Source organism: Myotis myotis, unplaced genomic scaffold (assembly GCF_014108235.1).
Source record: "Myotis myotis isolate mMyoMyo1 unplaced genomic scaffold, mMyoMyo1.p scaffold_m19_p_13, whole genome shotgun sequence".
Taxonomy (NCBI): domain Eukaryota; kingdom Metazoa; phylum Chordata; class Mammalia; order Chiroptera; family Vespertilionidae; genus Myotis; species Myotis myotis.
Window position 1 is genome coordinate 57,452,520 of NW_023416317.1, and position 18,904 is coordinate 57,471,423.

Below are 18,904 nucleotides of genomic sequence, written 5' to 3' on the forward strand. Positions count from 1 at the left end.
CTCCCCAGGTCACCACCCTAGCGGGCACCCAGCACCCAGCCCTGTTCTCCTAACAAGGCCCAGCCCTCTGCCCCTCACCCTCTCCCAGGCCCCAGTCCCCAGCCCCTTCCTTCCTGCAGGGGCCACCCCAGGGCTCCCCAAGTCCCTCCTTTCCCCACGACCACGCTGGGCCTCCCACCTCTGACCTCCCGCCCCAGGTGCAGACTCCGACTCCGACAGCGACCTGTCCTTGGAGGAGGAGAGGAGTCTGTCCATCCCGTCCTCCGAGAGCGAGGACAACGGCCGGCCGCGGGGGCGTTTCCAGCGTCCGCTCTGCCGGGCCGCCCAGAGCGAGAGGCTCCTCAGCCACCCCAAAGGTGACGGGGCCCCCCGACCCCCGGGTGACCAGGACACCCCGTCCCACTTGGGTGTGACCCAGGGACCCCCCTCCCCAAGGACTCCTGGGCCCGACCTGCTGGGCCGGCACTCCTCTTCCCTCCCGCCTCTGGCGTGTTCCGTGGCTGGAGGCCCGCACAGCCGGTGGCCGGAAAGCAAGTCAGGGTGTTCTAGGTGACACGCCACCCCTCCAGCCCCTGGGGTTCCCTGGGGTGGGGGCTCCTCTCTCAGCATCAGGTTCCCCCTGTCTCTGTCTGCCTCCAGCTGAGAGGGAGGGCGCATTAGTGCCCCGAAGGCTCATGGACCTCTGAGAGCCGCCTCCCGTTCGTACCTGTGCTCACAGGACAGCCAGGGTTTTAGGGGCCGTTCGGGTCAGGGGTCAGAGTCAGGGCCACAGGGGTCATGAACCACTGGGTCCTGTCACGGCCCTGGCTCTGCAGATGTGGACGGCAATGACCTCCTGTCCTACTGGCCCGCCCTGGGCGAGTGTGAGGCTGCGCCCTGCGCTCTGCAGGCCTGGGGCTCCGAGAGGCGCCTGGGGCTGGACACCAGCAAGGACGCGGCCAACAATAACCCGCCGGACACGGCCCTGACCAGCGGCGACGAGACCTGCCTGGGCCGGGCCCAGCGCCAGAGGAAAGGTGCGAGCCTTGGCCTGGCCTGTACTTCAGGAACCCCATGTCCTCACTTGGGGTTCCACCCTCCCAACCCAGACGGCTCCACGGGGTCCTGAGTGCTCCCTCTGCTCCGATCTGGGGGTTTCCACTCCCCTCTGCTGCACCACAGTCCCTGGGGATGCCATCATGGCTGCGCGTTGCCTGCCCCGCCCTGGTGTGGACCACAGAAACCCCGGGGCCTCCTGCCCCAGCCCAGGGGTTCTCCCCCAACCCCATCTGCGTCCTGCGAGCCCCAGGAGCCCCTGTGCCTCAGGCCTCAGAGCTCCTGCCCCTCCCCTGTTGGACAGGGGTCCTGAGAGATGGTCCCGCCCACCCAAGGGCTCCCTGCCCTGACCTGCACCACAGAGACCCCCGGAGTGCCCTGCCCCAGCCCAGGGGTTCTGCCCTCTGACCCTGTCAGCATCACCAGGACCTGGGGCTGCCCCCACGCCGACCTGGTGGGGGGCGGCTTGTCTCCACCCCTGCACGAGGGAGCTGTCCTGTCCTGGCCCTGTCCAGCTGCCTCTGGAACTCCCAGAAGCCGCCTCTGCGCCTCTCCCAGGGGTTTCTGCCCCAACCCTGTGTCACAGGGACCCCAGGGCTGCCATGTCCCTAGACCCGGGGAGTCCCTGCCCCCCTTTTACACATCCTGCCCCCTGCTGTTCCCACCCAGGCATCCTAAAGAACCGGCTGCCGTGCCCACTGGTGCCACAGCCCCGAGGCACCCCTGAGCTGTCCTGGTGCCGCGCAGCCACCTTGGGCCACCGCGCCGTGCCGGCGGCCTCCTACGGCCGCATCTGTGCCGGGGGCTCGGGCAGCCTCTCGCAGCCGGCCAGCCGCTACTCCTCCCGCGAACAGCTGGACCTGCTCCTCCGGCGGCAGCTGAGCCGCGAGCGGCTGGAGGAGGCCCCGGGCCCTCTGCTGCGCGCCCTCAGTCGGCCGGGCTCCCAGGAGCGCCTGGCTGCTGCGCCCGGCCGCCCGGAGCCCAGGGACCGGGGCAGCACCCTGCCGCGGAGGCAGCCGCCCCGGGACGGCCCCGGCGCCGCCGGCCGCTTCCGGTCACGGGATGCGCTGGACCTGGGCGCGCCCTGCGAGTGGCTGCGCACGCTGCCCCCGCCCCACAGCGCCCGGGACCGGGACCCACCGCCCCCGCCTCGGCCCCTGTCTCCCCAGCGGCAGTTCTCCAGGGACCCCCTCTTGCCATCCCGGCCCCTGGACTCTCTGTCCCGGAGCTCGAACTCAGGGGAGCGGCTGGACCAGGTGCCTAGCCGGCACCCCTCGCGCGAAGGCCTGGGGCCCCCCCCACAGTTGCTCCGAGTCCGGGAGGACCCGGCCCGCGGCCCCTCCACCGAGCAGCTGGACATCCTCTCCTCTATCCTCGCCTCCTTCAACTCCTCGGCCCTCTCCTCCTCCGTGCAGTCCTCCAGCTCGCCCTCCGGCCCCCACACCACGGCCACGCCTTCCGCCACGGCCTCCGCGCTGGGGCCCTCCACGCCGCGCTCGGCGACGTCCCACAGCATCTCGGAGCTGTCGCCTGACTCGGAGTAAGCGGGTCCAGCCCCTGCACACCCCCATCTGCTCAGGACCATCTTCTGTGGGCGCCCTGTGTCTGCCACAGATGGGGTGTGGGTGGGGCGACAGTGACAGTGTGGGCACCCGGGCTCAGCACAGTCAGGGGCCGAGGGCAGAAACCCGCAGGGAGAGGGGCTGTGATTGACGGGGGCTTGCGGCTGTGCTTGGGCCAGCACCCCCCGCCCCCCCCCCCCGCCTCCCCCCCTCCCTCTGGGCTACAGGGAAGGACAGGGGCCTTGCCTTCTAAGGGGCTTGAGCTGGGTGTGGGGGTCAGAGGAGGCAGGAGGCTGGGCCAGGGGGAGTGGGGAGAGCAGGGGTGGGAAGTGGTGCCAGGATATGGGTCCTTGCACGCCAGGCTGGACAGCTCACAAATGGTAACGCACTCATCCCTTCACTCAGTCAGTGTCAGGTCCCTCCTGCCTAGGGCACTGGGGGCGGGGCACACAGACGCTGAGCTGGGACCTGGTGCATCCCAGTGCCCGTGGGCCTCTGTGGGTGGGGGTGGCGGACACACCGGAGGCAGCTGCATGCACAGGTGTCGGGGAGGCCGTGGGGGGAACAGGAGTTGCCAGGCCTCAGCAGTCAAAAGGAGGGTTGAGTTTTATTTGTTTAAAAAAGTTTTTTTAAATCTATTGATTTTGAGAGAGAGAGAAACAGACAGACAGACAGACAGGGGCTTGCTCCGCCTCTCCATGCGCCCACTGGTTGACACTTGTATGTGTTGACCTGATGGGGTTGAGCCCGCCCCCTGGGTGCGTCAGGACAGCACTCTGACCAGCAGCTCCCCGGCCAGGGCGGCCAGGGCGGCCAGGGCGAGAGCTGCGTTTTCAGGAGGAGGGACAGCTAGTCAGGTCTGTGGAGCCTGTAGGGTGAGCGGCTTCGGGGAGGGAGGACCCCCAGGGTCTGAGCAGAGTTGGGGGAGAAGGAAGGAAGGTGAGTGGGGCAAAGGACTTGGGGCCTGGTGCCCAGGGCGCTGGGAGGGTGCTGGGGGAGCCCCATCGGGTCCTGCAGCCTGGCGGTGGGGTCTGGCTGTGGGGGGCAGGGAGCTGGGGGACTGAGCAGGGGTTCAGGCTTTGAGTGACCCCTCTGAGCCTCCGTTTCCTTATCTGCAAAATGTGCCTGTAGGAGCAGGCCCTGTGAGATGGGGAAATTTCTGAGACCAGATCTGCCCAGTGTGAGCCTGGGGTCTGTCACAGGGGGTGCTCGCTACGCCTGGAGGAGACACGCAGGTGGCCCGCCTGGCGCCTGGCTGATGGCTCTCCCCGTTCCACTCGCAGAGTCCCCAGAAGTGAGGGCCACTCCTGAGGGGCCGCCGGCAGCTGAGGAGCCGCGGGCAGCGGAGGATTTGGGCGACGCTGTCGGAAGAGACCCCCGGAGGCGGGCTGACCCCAGGCGGCCCCGCTCCCCGGGCTGCCGGCTGAGCTGCATGCTCCTCCTGAGAGTGCGCATGCGTGGGGCTGACAGGGGTGCAGGGCCTGGGAACGGAAGGGAGGACTTTTATACTTTTGTATCTTTGTAACCAGAGAGATATGCGTATGTTATTTTTTAGCTTTTCTGTTGCCTGGGGTTCTGAGGCGGGGCTGGGAGGGGCGGGGCCGAGGGGAGAGGCGCAGAGTTTGGCTCCGCTGGGGTTCCCGGCACCAGATGCTCTTCTCTCCTCTTAACGGGGCGGCTCTTGCAGATCCTCCCGCCCCCCCAGGGGATCGGAACATCGCCAGGGCCCAGAGAACAGAACTGATCTTTGCTTTTTCTTGGATGCAAACTCCTGAGACTGGGGGTGGGGCTTGGAAACAAGGGTCCCCTGGCCGCCTCACAGGGCCCCCTCGTGCCGCCCCTCCCCGTGGGTTTGGGTGTTCACGGTGCGGAGCCCCTGCCGTTACTGCCTTATGACCGAGGACTGCTGCTGGTGCCGGGGAGCCGGGGAGCCGGGGAGCCGGGGAGCCGGGGAGCCGGGGAGCCGGGTCCTCCTCCCAGAGGGCTGCAGGCCTCGGTCACCGCCCGCAGAGGGCGCCCGCCCTGCTGTGAGCAGAGCTGTCTGGTGCCCGTGATTCCCGCCAGGACTCCTGCCGAGGGCTGGGTGGGAGGGACAGCCAGGCATCAGAACCAAGGGACTGACACCCCCATGTTTACAGGAGCGCCCGGCCGGCACCGGCTGAGCAAGCGGCGCCCTCCCGCGCCACCCCCTTCCGCTGGGAGGCAGGACTGTTAGGACCCTGTGCACAAAACTCCGTTTGATTGCTTTGTCTGATGTCCGGAACTGGGAACTTCTGCATTTTGTTACTTTGTTTACAGGTCAGGATTGAAAACGTTTTAAGCCTTTGTTTACAACTGGAACTTTTTACACTTTGTTTACAGTTTAGAATGTTTCCACCCCCTTTGTTTACAAGTGGGAGGTAGCAAAAGTGGGAGAGGGGCTGGAGGAGCCCACCTGGCAGGACCCTGGCCCTCTGCGGGGTGTGTAACCCCGCTGTCCCACCAGAGGTCAGCCCTGAGTGCCTGCTGGACAGCTGGACAGCAGCGGGAGGCCTCCTCTTACCACCGGGACGGGTCTTGCAGGGTTGGGGGCGGGGCGGGCAGACGGTCCCTCCTCCGCGGATGCTCTTGGGAGCCGTTTCCCAGGAGACCGAACGCTCTACTTGACTGACAGGTGCCAAACCCCACCGGCCAGGACCCCGCTCTGCTGACCAGAGTGGCCCGCCTTGCAGGGTTGCGGGGTCCGCGTGGGGAGAGGGGCTGCCCTTGCTATGTCCTGGCTCTGTAGATGCCCCTCCCTGGGGTCGCCCCCTTCAGCCCGTCGCCCCTCTTCCTGTCTGTGTACATTGTTCCGTGAAGCCGCGCTCTGTTTTGGGAATAAACTTCTATAGAAAATGGTTATTGTCTCTCTCTTTCTTAAAAATGTATTGATTTCAGAGAGAGGAAGGGAGAGAAACATCAGTTTGTTGTCCCACTTATGCACTCATTGGTTGCTTCTTTTTTTTTGATATATTTTTTTTGATTTCTGAGAGGAAGGGAAAGGGAGATAGAAACATCAATGATGTAAGAGAATCATTGATGGCTGCCTCCTGCTCGCCCCCTACTGGGGATGGAGCCCAAAAACCCGGGCCTGTGCCCTTGACTGGAATCGAACCTGGGACCCTTCAGTCCACAGGCGGACGCTCTATCCACGGAGCCACACCGGCCAGGGCCATTGGCTGCTTCTGGTACCTGCCCTGACAGGGGTGGACAGGCTCCAGCCAGGGGGCCCCTGGCCAGGCCTCCGGTCTCTCGTCGGTGGGTAGGAGGTGGCTGTGGCGACCCAGGAGGCCGAGCTCCGGGAGAAACCTGAGCGGGACCTTCTCCCGAGGCTCAGCTATTTTTAGCCCATTTCATGGGCGAGCCGGCCCGGCTCCCATCGCCTTTGCCCTCAGTTCTGGCCTCACCTTGTGACTGGGCCCCAGTAAGGGCCGCGGGGAACCCCGCCTCCGCAGGGCAGGCCGGGCTGCAGGCAGCTGCGGACTTCACTTGCCTGGCCCGGGGCAGGAGCGCTCAGAGCTGCCCTTGCTGACCCTGCAGCCCGTGGACAGCACCGGCCCCGGCAGCCTCTGCGATTTGGAGCCGTGGGGACATCACGTTCCGCGCGGAAACCTGGGTGGGGGGCAGCATTCCCGGGCGGGGCTCGGGGGGAGCCTCACTTCGGGGCTGGGTGTCTGTCCAGAGTTGGAGGGAGGCTTCCGGCCCCTCCCGTCTCGGAGCAAAAGCCCGAGGGTGGCGCTCGCAGGGGCACAAGCGGCCCCACGACCCGGACACCCACCCCCACGGGGCTGAGGCTGGGGTCGCCAGTCGCGCCCCTCGGCATCCCGGCCTCGCGGGGTTTCCTTTCCTATTCCCCGGGGCCTCCCCAAGGAGCCCCGTAAGGAGCCGGCCCGGGCCCCCCCCCCCCCCCCCCGTCTGCAGACAAACACACCCCCCCCCCCCCCCCCCGCTCGCTCAGTCAGGAGGGCGGGGCCCGGCGGAGCGCCCGCGCCGGCCGCGGGGCAGAAGGAGTTAAATCTCCCCCCCGCGGGGCCCGCCCCGCCCAGGGCGCCCCGCCGAGGCCCCGCCCCGGAACGCTGATTGGCCCGAGCCTCTCCCGTCCTGCCCGGCGATTGGCTCCCGGGGGCGCGCCTCAGCCCCGGCCCGCGCCGCAGCCCCGCCCCCCGGCCCGTAGCGGCCTCGGCCCGCTTGGCTGGAGCGGCGGGCGGCTGGCAGCGCGCCCGCCCCGGGGCTGTCGGAGGCGTCGGGGTGAGTGCAGGGCGCGGCCGGGTCCCGGTGTCCGCGCGGCGCCGGCGAGGGGTCGCTCAGCGGGGGCGCCGCCGAGTCGGGAGCAGCGGTTTCCCGCCTGCACCGCCCCGCTTCCCTGCTCCCGCCGGTTCCCCGCGGGCAGCGTCCCAGCTGCTGCGAGGGATGGGCGGGCGCCCGGGACCCCGGCCTCCAGGGCGGGGCGGGGGCGGCGGGGGGCGGCGCGCCCTGGAGTCCGCCCAGGAGGTGCGCGCGGGCTGCGTTGGTGCCCGAGGTCGCTGCACCGAGCCCGTGGGGAGGCCTGGCCCACCCAGCTGGGCTCCTGGCCCGGTACCGAGCGCGGGGGTTCGGGCCGCTGAGCTCTTCCCGAAGGAGGGGCCCGGGATGTAGGCCCCGCCTGCCGGCGCCGGCCCTGCCCGAGCGGGGAGACCCGAGTGACTCAAGGAGGAGGGGCGCGGGGCTCAAAGATCTCCGAGCCGGCGGTGCCAGTCCCCGAGGATCTGTGCGCCGCGCACGCCCTCCTCCGAGCGACCGGGCACCCGGTGCACAGCCTTTCCCGGCGAGTGCCCGCTCCTGGGTGGCACCCGCCCCGGGGCAGAGCTGCCTTCTCAGCCGGGAGAGCTTTCCTTCAGGTAAGGTGTCCCAGGTGAGGGCTCCCCCAGGTGAGGTCCCCTCCCAGGTGAGGGCTCCCCCAGGTGAAGGCTCCCCCAGGTGAGGGCTCCCCCAGGTGGGCCGACCGTCCCTGCCGCCGGTGAAACGCTCCCAGCTGGTGGGAGTTTCTGGCAGGTCTCGCGAACCCCCCTCTGATAGCTCCTATTTCCAGGGCCAGGGGAGCTCCCCCCCATGTGAGGGCTCCCCCAGGTATGACCTCCTGCTGCTAAGTGAGGTCACGCCCCCTCTTCCGGTGGGAACTGGGGGGCGATTCTTCCCAGGACGGAGGCAGCTGGCGGGTGAAACTTGCCTGCGGGTGAGGCTGTCCCCGGAGGTCCCCCCTTCCGGCGGGAGCTTCCTTCCCTTGTGGGGAGGGGCCTCTGAAGAGGGGTGTGCCTGGGGGCCAGGTCCCCTTTGCTGGGTCCTTCCTGTCTGGGCTCCCAGCCAGGCAGGGGCTCGGGGGCAGCTGGGAAAGGACTCAGGCTGAGCAGAGCTTGGCTGGGGGAGGCCCCGGGGCTCAGGGAGGAGGCTGGAGGGGCAGCCGGCCTGGGACCCGGCTGGTGGACACTCTGGCCGAGCAGATACCTTGGGGCTAGAGGCGTGGCCTTGCTCATCCCCTTGTCTCTTGATGGGGGACTTTGGCCCAGGAAGAGGCTTCCACCAGCCAAAGTTCAGGCTCTACCCCTGCCGCACGGGCGTGGGGCCAGCTGGAGGTTGGACCCACTGAGATCTTGGGGCCTCGAGAAGTCAGATGGGCGATGCTCTGGTCCGACGGGGCGGTGTGGGGGGTTGGGCCAGGGGTGCTCTCACTGTGTCTCTGGTCTCGCCACCCCAGACCGGGGGACACCCAGGTACTGCGGACCACCACGGAGGCAATGGAGCGGAGGAGGCGGGACTACCGTGTGGAGCGGCAGCTGCTGGACCAGGAGCAGCTGGAGGAGCTGGGGCGCTGGGGCCCGGCACCCCGGACCCGCTGGTGGCGAACCTCTTTGCAGTAAGACTGAGGATGGGGGAGGGCCGCCGGCGGGACTTAGGCAGCCCCCGTGCTTGATACCGACCCCGTGTCCCCAGGTGCTCCCGGGCCCGGGCCCGAGCCCTGCTGCTGCAGCACCTGCCTGTCGTGGCCTGGCTGCCCCGGTATCCTGTGCGCGAGTGGCTCCTGGGCGACCTGCTGTCTGGCCTGAGCGTGGCCATCATGCAGCTGCCACAGGGTGAGGCCCTGATTCGGAGCTGCACCCTCAGCCTTCGGGCGGTGACCTGGCCTGCAAACCTTACCCCCTCCCCCCCAAAAAATAACCCTAGCCCTAGCCAGTGTGGCTCAGTGGATAGAGCATCAGTCCAAGGACTGAAGGGTCCTGGGTTCGATTCCGGTCAAGGGCACAGGCCTGGGTGTGGGCTCCATCCCCGGTGTGGGACGTGCGGGAGGCAGCCGGTCCATGGTTCTCTTCCTCCGTTGATGTTTCTCATTGATGTTTCTATCACCCTCTCCCTTCCTCTCTGAAGTCAATAAAAGTATATTAAACAAAAAAATAACCCTGAAGCCATGACCCCTGCCCCTGGAACGGTGGCCCGTGACCTGGTGCTGGGATTTCCTCATTCTCTCAAGGCTCAGCCTCCAAACCCACGTGCTCCCGTCCCACCTGCAGGCCTGGCCTACGCCCTGCTGGCTGGACTGCCCCCTGTGTATGGCCTCTACAGCTCCTTCTACCCTGTCTTTATCTACTTCCTGTTTGGCACTTCCCGGCACATCTCGGTGGGTGAGTGGAGCCAGGCCCAGCCTGACAGGACGATGCCCACATCCTCCGTGGAGGGCAGGGTGAGGGAGGACCGAGCGGGGCAGCTGGGAGGCGGCCTGAGGGTCATTCCCAGGCAGGATGAGGCCTGTGAGCCAGGGCCGTAGGCACAGGTACCTGACGTGAGCAGGGGGTACGGGGCGGGGGGGGAGGGGCAGGGCAGAGGGCGCAGGGCCCATGTCTGGCCACCGGAGCCAGGGCTCCCACCTGACCCCCAGCACGGCCTCCGTTGCACAGTGGAGTCTGGGGACATGTGTCTAGAACTGATGTCGCCCGCCTCTCCCTTAAGGCCAGGGCTCCCGGTAGGACAGCGTCCGCTCCCCGTCAGACCTGCCTGTCCCTGCAGGCACCTTTGCTGTCATGTCCGTGATGGTGGGTAGCGTGACGGAAGCCCTGGTCCCGGACGAGGCCGTGAACTCCACCGTCAACGTGACGGCCAGGGATGCTCACCGGGTGCAGGTGGCCTCCTCTCTCAGCGTCCTGGTGGGCCTCTTCCAGGTGCGGAGCGGTCAGGAGGGGCCCCGCTGTCCCCGCCACTGCCAACCCCCTCCGCCCCCTCCAGCTCCCCTGTGTCTGAGCCTCACCGTCCTCCTCATCTCACCCCCTCCGATCCCTCCTGCCCTGGGCGCTGGTCCAGCCACCCCAGGCCACTGACCGCCGCGGCCGGCCCACAGGTGGGGCTGGGCCTGGTGCACTTCGGCTTCGTGGTCACCTACCTGTCCGAGCCGCTGGTGCGCGGCTACACCACGGCCGCCGCCGTGCAGGTCTTCGTCTCGCAGCTCAAGTACGTGTTCGGCCTCCAGCTGAACAGCTTCTCTGGGCCGCTGTCCCTCATCTATGTGAGTGAGGGCGGGAGGAGGCTGGGGTGGTGCCCGTGACCCTGAGGGCTGGCGTGACCCCGCCTCCCTTCAGACGCTGCTGGACGTCTGCTGGAAGCTGCGCCAGAGCGTGGTGGGCGCCGTGGTCACGGCCGCCGTGGCAGGGCTGGTGCTGGTGGCCGTGAAGCTGCTGAACCACAAGCTGAAGCGACACCTGCCCCTGCCGCTCCCCGGGGAGCTGCTCACGGTTCGGCTCCAGGGCATGGGCGGGGGGCCAGGCAGGCTGCACCCTGTGGGCGCCCCCAGGGCTACGCCTCACGGGGTGGCACCGGTGAGAGGTCCTGGGGTGGGGGGACCACGCAGGAGGCCCCGCGTCAGCCGCCTCCCCTCTCACTGACTCCCCCCCAGGTCCCCCCCTCCCACGGAGGTTTGGCTCTCGACCTCCCTCTCCATCCCCAGCGAGGTTCCCCATCCCCCGCAGCAGTGCCAGCCCCCCCCCCCCCGCCCGCCCCCGACTCTGTCCCCGCAGCTCATCGGGGCCACGGCCATCTCCTACGGCGTGGGCCTCCAGCACAGGTTCGGGGTGGATGTCGTGGGCAGCATCCCTGCAGGGTGAGCTCCGGCCCCTGGAGGTGAGGGAAGGCTGGGCCCAGGCAGCGCCTTCCTCTGGCCTCACAGACGCCCCTCGCAGGCTGGTGCCCCCCGTGGCCCCCAGCCCCCAGCTGTTCGCCAGCCTCGTGGGCAACGCCTTCGCCATCGCCGTGGTGGGGTTCGCCATCGCCATCTCCCTGGGGAAGATCTTCGCCCTGAAGCATGGCTACCGGGTGGACAGCAACCAGGTCTGGGGGCGAGACGGGGGACACGAAGGGGCACACTGGTTACCAGAGCCCCCGGGGCCTGGGGGGGAGTGTCCGGGGGGACCATGCGGGCTGAGGGTGGAGAGGGGACACGGGACAGCAGGCCAGGCCTCGGGCTCTGGAGCGGGGATGGCGGTGGGGACGGCGCGGGGCCGGGCTCGCTGGTGACGGCTCCTCCCTCCCCCAGGAGCTGGTGGCCCTGGGCCTCAGCAACCTCATCGGGGGCGTCTTCCAGTGCTTCCCCGTGAGCTGCTCCATGTCCCGGAGCCTCGTCCAGGAGAGCGCCGGGGGCAACACGCAGGTGGGCACGGGGGCAGGCGCGGGCGGGGCCCAGCCTCTGTGCACAGACCTGGTGACCCCGCCCGCTCACCCCGACCCCCAGGTGGCCGGAGCCGTCTCCTCCCTCTTCATCCTCATCATCATCCTCAAACTTGGGGAGCTCTTCCAAGACCTGCCCAAGGTGAGCCCCACCCACACCCACACCCACACCCACACCCACACCCACACCACACCCACCCACCCCACACCCACACCCATACCCACACCCACACCCCACACCCACACCCACACCCATACCCACACCCACACCCATACCCACACCCACACCCACACCCACACCCATACCCACACCCACACCCATACCCACACCCACACCCACACCCACACCCACACCCACACCCCACACCCCACACCACACCCACACCCATACCCACACCCACACATACCACACACCCCACACCCCACCCACACCCACCCAAACCCACACCCACACCCACCCAACCCACACACACACCCACCCACACCCCACACACCACACCCACCCCACCACACCCCACACCCACACCCCACCCACACCCACACCCCACACCCACCCCACACCCACACCCACACCCACCCACACCCCACACCCACACCACCCCACACCCACACCCACCCACACCCCACACCCACACCCACCCCACACCCCACACCCACCCACACCCACACCCACAGCCCCACACCCCACACCCACCCACACCCCACACCCACACCCCACCCACACCCACACCCCCAGCCCCCACAGCCCACACCCACCCCACACCCACACCCACACCCCACACCCCACACCCACCCCACCCCACACCACACACCCACCCCACACCCACGACCCACCCCACCCACCCCACACCCACCCCACACCCACACCCACCCACACCCACACCCCACACCCCCACACCCCCACCCAACCCACAACCCCACCCACCCCACCCCACACCCACACCCCACCCACACCGCACCAGCAACCCACCCACCACACCCCACCCCACCCCACCCCCCCACACCCACCCCCACAACACCCCCACACACACCCACACCCACCCCACACCCACACCCACCACCCACACCACCACCCACCCACAGCCACCCACACCCACCCACACCCAGCCCACACCCACCCCACCCACCACCCCACCACCCATACCACCCACACCCCCCCACACCCACACCCACCCACCCCACACCCATCCCACACCCACCACCCACACCCAAACCACCCCACACCCACCCACACCCATACCCCACACCCACACCCACACCCCACCCCAACCCCACCACACCCACCCCACCACACCCCACCCACCCCACCCCAACCCACACCCACCCCACACCCACACCCACACCCACCCCACACCCCACCACCCCACACCCCACCCCCACCCACCCACACCCACCCCACACCCCACCCACCCCACACCACACCCACACCCACACCACAACCCACCCACACCACCCCACCCACACCCAACCCACACCCACCCACCCACACCCACACCACACCCCAACCACACCCACACCCACCCCACACCCCACCCACACCCACACCACCCACACCCCACACCCACACCCCCACCCACACCCACACAACACCCACACCCACACCCACCACCACACCACACCCACCACCCACACCCACCCACACCCCACACCCACCCCACACCCACCCCACACCCCCACACCCACCCCACACCACCCACACCACCCCACACCCACACCCCACCACCACACCCACAACCACACCCACACCCACCCACACCCCACACCCCACCCACCCCACACCCACACCCACACCCCACACCCACACCCCACCCAACACCCCACCCACCACACCCACACCCACACCCCACCCACACACCCACACCCACCACACCACACCCCACACCCACCCACACCCACCCCACACCCACCACCCACACCACACCCCACACCCACACCCACACCCAACCCACACCCACCCACCCAACACCCCACCCACACCCACACCACACCCACACCCCACACCCACACCCCACCCACACCACACCCACACCCCCACCCACACCCCACCCACACCCACACCCACCCCACACCCCACACCCACACACCCACACCCACACCCACACCCACACCCACCCACACCCCACACCCACACCCCACACCACACCCACACCCACACCACACCCCACCCCACCCACACCCACCCCACACCACAACCCACACCCACACCCACACCCACACCCACACCCACACCCACACCCACACCCACCACACCCATACCCCCACCCCACACCCAAACCCACACCCCACACCCACACCCACAACCCATACCCACACCACACCACCCCACACCCACACCCACACCCACACCCCACACCACACCCCACACCACCCACACCCACACCCCACACCACACCACACACCCACACCCCACACCCACACCCACCACCCCACACCCACACCCACACCCACACCCACCACACCCCACACCACCCCAACCCACCCACACCCACACCCACACCACACCCATACCCACACCCACACCCACCCCACACCCCACCCACACCCACACCCCACCCACACCCCACACCCCACCCACACCCACACCCACACCCCACACCCCACCCACACCCACCCCACCCACACCCCACACCCCACCCACACCCACACCCACACCCATACCCACACCCCCACACCACACCCACACCCACACCCCACCCACCCACACCCACACCCACACCCCACCCACCCACACCCACCCACACCCCACACCACACCCACACCCCACACCCACACCCCACACCCACACCCCACCCACCCACACCCCACAAACACCCACACCCACACCCACACCCAGACCCAGACAGGCCCTGGGCTCAGAGCCGGTCAGGTCCCAGGTGAGATCTTTGGGGTGAGATTGGAGCTAGGGGTCAAGGGAGAGAACCTTTCGGAGTCAGACCCATGTGGTCAGGCCGGGGTGGGCGTGGGCGATGCCCGTGTGTGGGGTCAGCCGGCTCCGTCCCCAGGCGGTCCTGGCGGCCATCATCATCGTGAACCTGAAGGGCATGCTGCTGCAGTTCCGGGATGTCTGCTCCCTGTGGAGGGCGAACCGCGTGGACCTGGTGAGCGCCGGGCCAGGGGGGGCCTCCGCCCAGCGCCCGCGGCCCCGTGACCCCGTGTCTGCTTCCAGCTCATCTGGCTGGTGACCTTCGTGGCCACCATCCTGCTGAACCTGGACCTGGGCCTGGCCGTGGCCGTGGCCTTCTCGCTGCTGCTCGTGGTGGTCCGCACGCAGCGGTGAGTCCCGCCCGCCTCCCACGGGGGGGGGGGGGGGTTGAGAGCCACACGGCTCCCCCGGCTCCCCCCCATCTTGGGGTGACCCAGGCTCCTTGTTCTTCCTCACGCACCCCCTACTCGCCATCTCTCCCCAGGCCCCACTATTCTGTCCTGGGGCAGATTCCAGACACAGATGTTTACAGAGACGTGGCAGAGTACGCAGAGGTGAGGGCCGGAGGGAGGCCGGGGTGGGGCCGGGGCACAATGGGCCTTTGTGAGTCCCTTCCACGCCTGACAAGGACACGTTGGTCCCTGGAGTTTCGGGGGAGACGTTGGGATCCATGACCCCCACTCGGCGTCCGAGGGGGTAGGAAGGGCCGGAGGACCTGGGGCAGCTGGGCCTGGGCCTCGGGGTCTCAGCCAGTGGCACTAGCCCGTCCTGCAGGCGGTGCTGGGCCAGGGGTGCGAAGGCAGGTCCTGGGCACCGTCCCAGGCCGAGTGCTGGGCACGGAGATGGGGCCCGGAAGGAACCAGCCTGCCCCCGACGTGGAGCCTTGGGGGCTGAGCACATAGGACTAGGCTGCGGGAGGGAGGACGCGCCAGCAGCTCAGCCGGATGGAAAGGGCGGGGCAGGGCCGAGCCGGCCGAGACCTGGGCTGGGCTTGCGTGGTGGCCGCTGGGGAAGGTCACCGTCCGCACGCAGCTCGCAGCGGACAGACCACAGGGCCTGGGCAGGGGGCCCACGGGGAGGCCAGGGCAGGGGCCCACGGGGAGGCCTGGGCAGGGGGCCCACGGGGAGGCCAGGGCAGGGGGCCCACGGGGAGGCCTGGGCAGGGGCCCACGGGGAGGCCAGGGCAGGAGGCCCACGGGGAGGCCTGGGCAGGGGCCCACGGGGAGGCCAGGGCAGGGGGCCCACGGGGAGGCCAGGGCAGGGGGCCCACGGGGAGGCCTGGGCAGGGGCCCACGGGGAGGCCAGGGCAGGGGGCAGGAGCAGAACGAGGATCAGGGTGACACAGGCCGCAGGCTGGGCCCCCGCTGGCTGGGAGCAGAGGGTGGGGGGGGGCACTGGGGTGCATGGGGCAGGAGAGGCAGGAGAATGAGATGCTACAGGAGAGAGGGCTCAGCCGCCCCACCTGACCCTCCCCCAGGCCAGGGAGGTCCCGGGCGTGAAGGTCTTCCGTTCCTCGGCCACTGTGTACTTTGCCAACGCTGACCTCTACAGCGACGCGCTGAAGCAGAGGGTGAGGCTGGGGTCAGGGTCAGGTCAGAGGTGCCTCGCCTCCCGGGCGCCCACCCCCCTCCCGGTGCCCACACCCCTCCAGGGCGCCCACCCACCTCCCCGGGGCCACCCCCCTCCCAGGCGCCCGCACCCCAACCTTCGCCCCTAGTGCGGCCTTCGCCCCTAGTGCGGCGTGGACGTCGACCACCTCATCTCCCGGAAGAAGAAGCTGCTCCGGAAGCAGGAGCTGAAGCTGAAGCGCCTGCGGAGGAAGGCCCAGAAACAGGCCCAGAAACAGGCAGGGACCCACGACCAGCCCCGGCCCCGGCTCCTGCCTGACCCCCTCTTCCCTGACCCCTGACCCCTGACCCCTGCTCCTCGCTCCCTGCGGGGGCTGTTCCCCACCTCTGAGCCCCTGGCAGCAGAGCCCCCAGCCCTCTCCATCGGGGTGTCCCCGGGCTGGTCAGAACCCCGCCTCCCGCCCAGAGCCAGGGGCGACGCCAGGCTGCGGCCAGCTGCTGGACGGCTCTCCTGTCCCCCTGCCCGTCCCAGGCCGCTGCCTCCACGGGCACTTCTGTCCCCATCGATGTCAACACCAGCGACGGCGCCATCAAGAGCCAGGATGAGGACGGCCCCAAGGCCCAGGTGAGGTTGGGGGGTTGGGGGGAGCCACGAGCTGCAGAGATGGGGGCGGGGCGCCCCCCGCGGGGCTCCGGAGGGTCCCGGGGCGAGGCCGCAGGGTTCTGCTTGTGGCTTCCCCCCTGGTCCAGGCCCCACAGCCTGTGCTCAGGTCGAGGGGGAGGGGGAGGGTGTGTGGGGAAGACGAGGGGCCAAAGGGGACGCCCAGCTCCCTTAGAGGCGCAGGTGGGTGCTGGCGTCTGCAGGGCACAGGTGCGTGGGTGTCGGGGTCTCTCAGCCCCTGCCCCTCCGCCTGGCTGAGGGGGGGACACGGTCCCCCAGCACCTCCCTTCTCATGGGTCCCAAGTAAGCCCGCGCCCAGGAGGTAATGGGACACGCACGTCAGGGTGTGTTGTCTGAGTCGGGGTGCCCTCTCCTGTGTGTCCACCAGTGTCCCTCCTGTCTGCATACAGGAGGCTCCCCATGGCCATGTCATGTGTCCCCTGCACCCCGTGTGTGGGTGCTTCGTGCTTGTCCCACACCTGCCCCGTGTCCTTGCATGTCTGTGCGGATCCCCCCCCCTCCCCGGGGGCAGCCTTGAAGGGTGTCTGGCTCCCCAGCAGGTGAGCACGGAGCATGAACTAGCGGAGCCAGCGGCCAGCGGGCAGGAAGGTGCCCAGGCCCCAGACGGGTGCACGCTGAAGAGCCTGGGCCTGTCCCCGCCCGCCTTCCACAGCCTCGTCCTGGACCTGGGCGCCCTCTCCTTCGTGGACACCGTGTGCATCAAGAGCCTGAAGAACGTAAGGCCGGGCGCCCTTCGAAGGCCCTGACCCCTAACCGGCGCCAGGAGCCCTCTGAGCTCTGACCCCCACCCCTGAACTTCCCTCCAAACCCCCCTCCCCTCCCCCCTGAACCTGGCCCCCTTTTCCGCTACAGATTTTCCGTGACTTCCGGGAGATCGAGGTGGAGGTGTACATGGCCGGCTGCCAAGGTGCGTGGGGGGGGACCTTGAGTGGTTTGGGAAGAGGGCGGGGCTTCAGGAAGGAGCCTTCCCTGGAGCTGGACTCCTGGAAGGCGGGGTCAAGGGTCATGCGTGAGGCAGGCTGACCTGCAGCCTGGGCGGAGCGGTGGCGGCTCTGGGAGTCAGGAGAGCCCGCCCTCGCCCGCAGCCCCCGTGGTCGCCCAGCTGGAGGCCGGGCACTTCTTCGACTCGTCCATCACGAAGCAGCACCTCTTCGCCTCCGTCCACGACGCCGTCCTCTTCGCCCTCCAGCACCCGCGGTCCGGCCCCGTCAGCCCTGTTCTGGTGAGCCGGGCCCTGGCCGCTGAGCCCGCTTACTGCTCGTCCCCACCCTGACCCAGCTCCCGGGTCCCCGAGGACCCCCGCCCCCGCTCCCCCTCCCTCCTGCCTGGAGATGGAGCTGGCGGCGGGGCAGGTCCGGGAGGCGGTGTGTGCCCCGGGTAACTGACGGCGCTCCCCTCCGCTGCCCGCTCAGGTCACCAAGCTCTGACCTCGCTGCCACCTGCGGAGACGGCCGCCTCTGGGCTGCGCGGGGCTGAGCACCCCCATCCGCTCCGGATGTCACTCGGGAGTCCCCTCCGCACACACACACACGACTCAGGGATGGAGGGCCCGACTCCACACACACTGCCGTCGCCTGGGCTGGGCCCTGGCCAGGTTGGGGGTGGGCATGAGTGTTTTCAGCTTCAGGAATAAAGACTCATTTGCCCAACACCCGGCTCTGCTGTGACTGGTGGGCACCAGGGGGCCGCGGCCCTGGCCCCTGACTCTTGTTATGCCCCAAAGTGGGAACTGGCGTTAAATGTCGGGAGCCAGGGTGCAGAAGGCGGGCCAGGCCCAGGGCGGGGCACCCAGGCTCCTGTTTTCCCAGCCACACAGCCCTGGCGCTGGGCCTCCCTGGTGCAGTCGCTGGGCCTCCCTGGTGCAGTCGCTGGGACCAGCTGCCTCAGGAAGGGCCTGTCCTCGGGGTCCCCCTGTAGGGTCGGGCAGGGCAGGCCTCCGGGCAGCCGGGGAGGGAGGGTGTCTGAGCAACCGGCGGAAGCGCCCGCGCTCACAGGTGCGGCTGGTCCCACTTAGAGGTAAGAGTGCGGGTGACTGATTTGCTTGGGAAAATGCCGCTGTTAGAGGTCACCTGGGCTCTGCAGGTCAAGGTCAGCCAATCTCCGCCTAAAACGCCAACATCTGCCCCGGATGGTATGCTCAGTGGGTAGAGCGTCGGACTGGGGACTGAAAGGTCCCGGGTTCGATTTCGGTCAGGGGCACAGGCCCGGGTTGCAGGCTCGATCCCCAGTAGGGGGCGTGCAGGAGGCAGCCGATACATGATTGTCTCATCATTGATGTTTCTCTCTTTCTCTCCCTCTCCCTTCCTCTCTGAGACCAATAAAAGCAGTTAAAATAAAATAAAACGCCGCCATCTGGGCTTATGGCCGGTGGGCAGCAGTAGGCTTTCTGCCAGCGACGCTCAATTGGGGGTGGGAGGCCCTGGAGCCCTGGGCC

General features: G+C 68.6%; 1 protein-coding gene across 7 annotated transcripts in view; it reads left to right on the forward strand.

The window, feature by feature from the left end:
* The window catches only part of LOC118668508 (cadherin EGF LAG seven-pass G-type receptor 3), a 38,178-nt gene extending 19,481 nt beyond the window's left edge, over window positions 1-18,697 (forward strand). For 3 of the 7 annotated variants that reach the window (XM_036333632.1, XM_036333634.1, XM_036333635.1), the window contains 4 exons: window positions 198-356; window positions 816-1,016; window positions 1,705-2,575; window positions 3,881-5,473. In XM_036333632.1, coding sequence (XP_036189525.1) covers window positions 198-356; window positions 816-1,016; window positions 1,705-2,575; window positions 3,881-3,908 — 1,259 coding nt within the window. In that variant the 3' untranslated portion in view covers window positions 3,909-5,473. The other 4 variants (XM_036333638.1, XM_036333637.1, XM_036333636.1 and 1 more) reach the window with 4 other exon arrangements.
* Window positions 18,698-18,904: the final 207 nt, after the last annotated feature.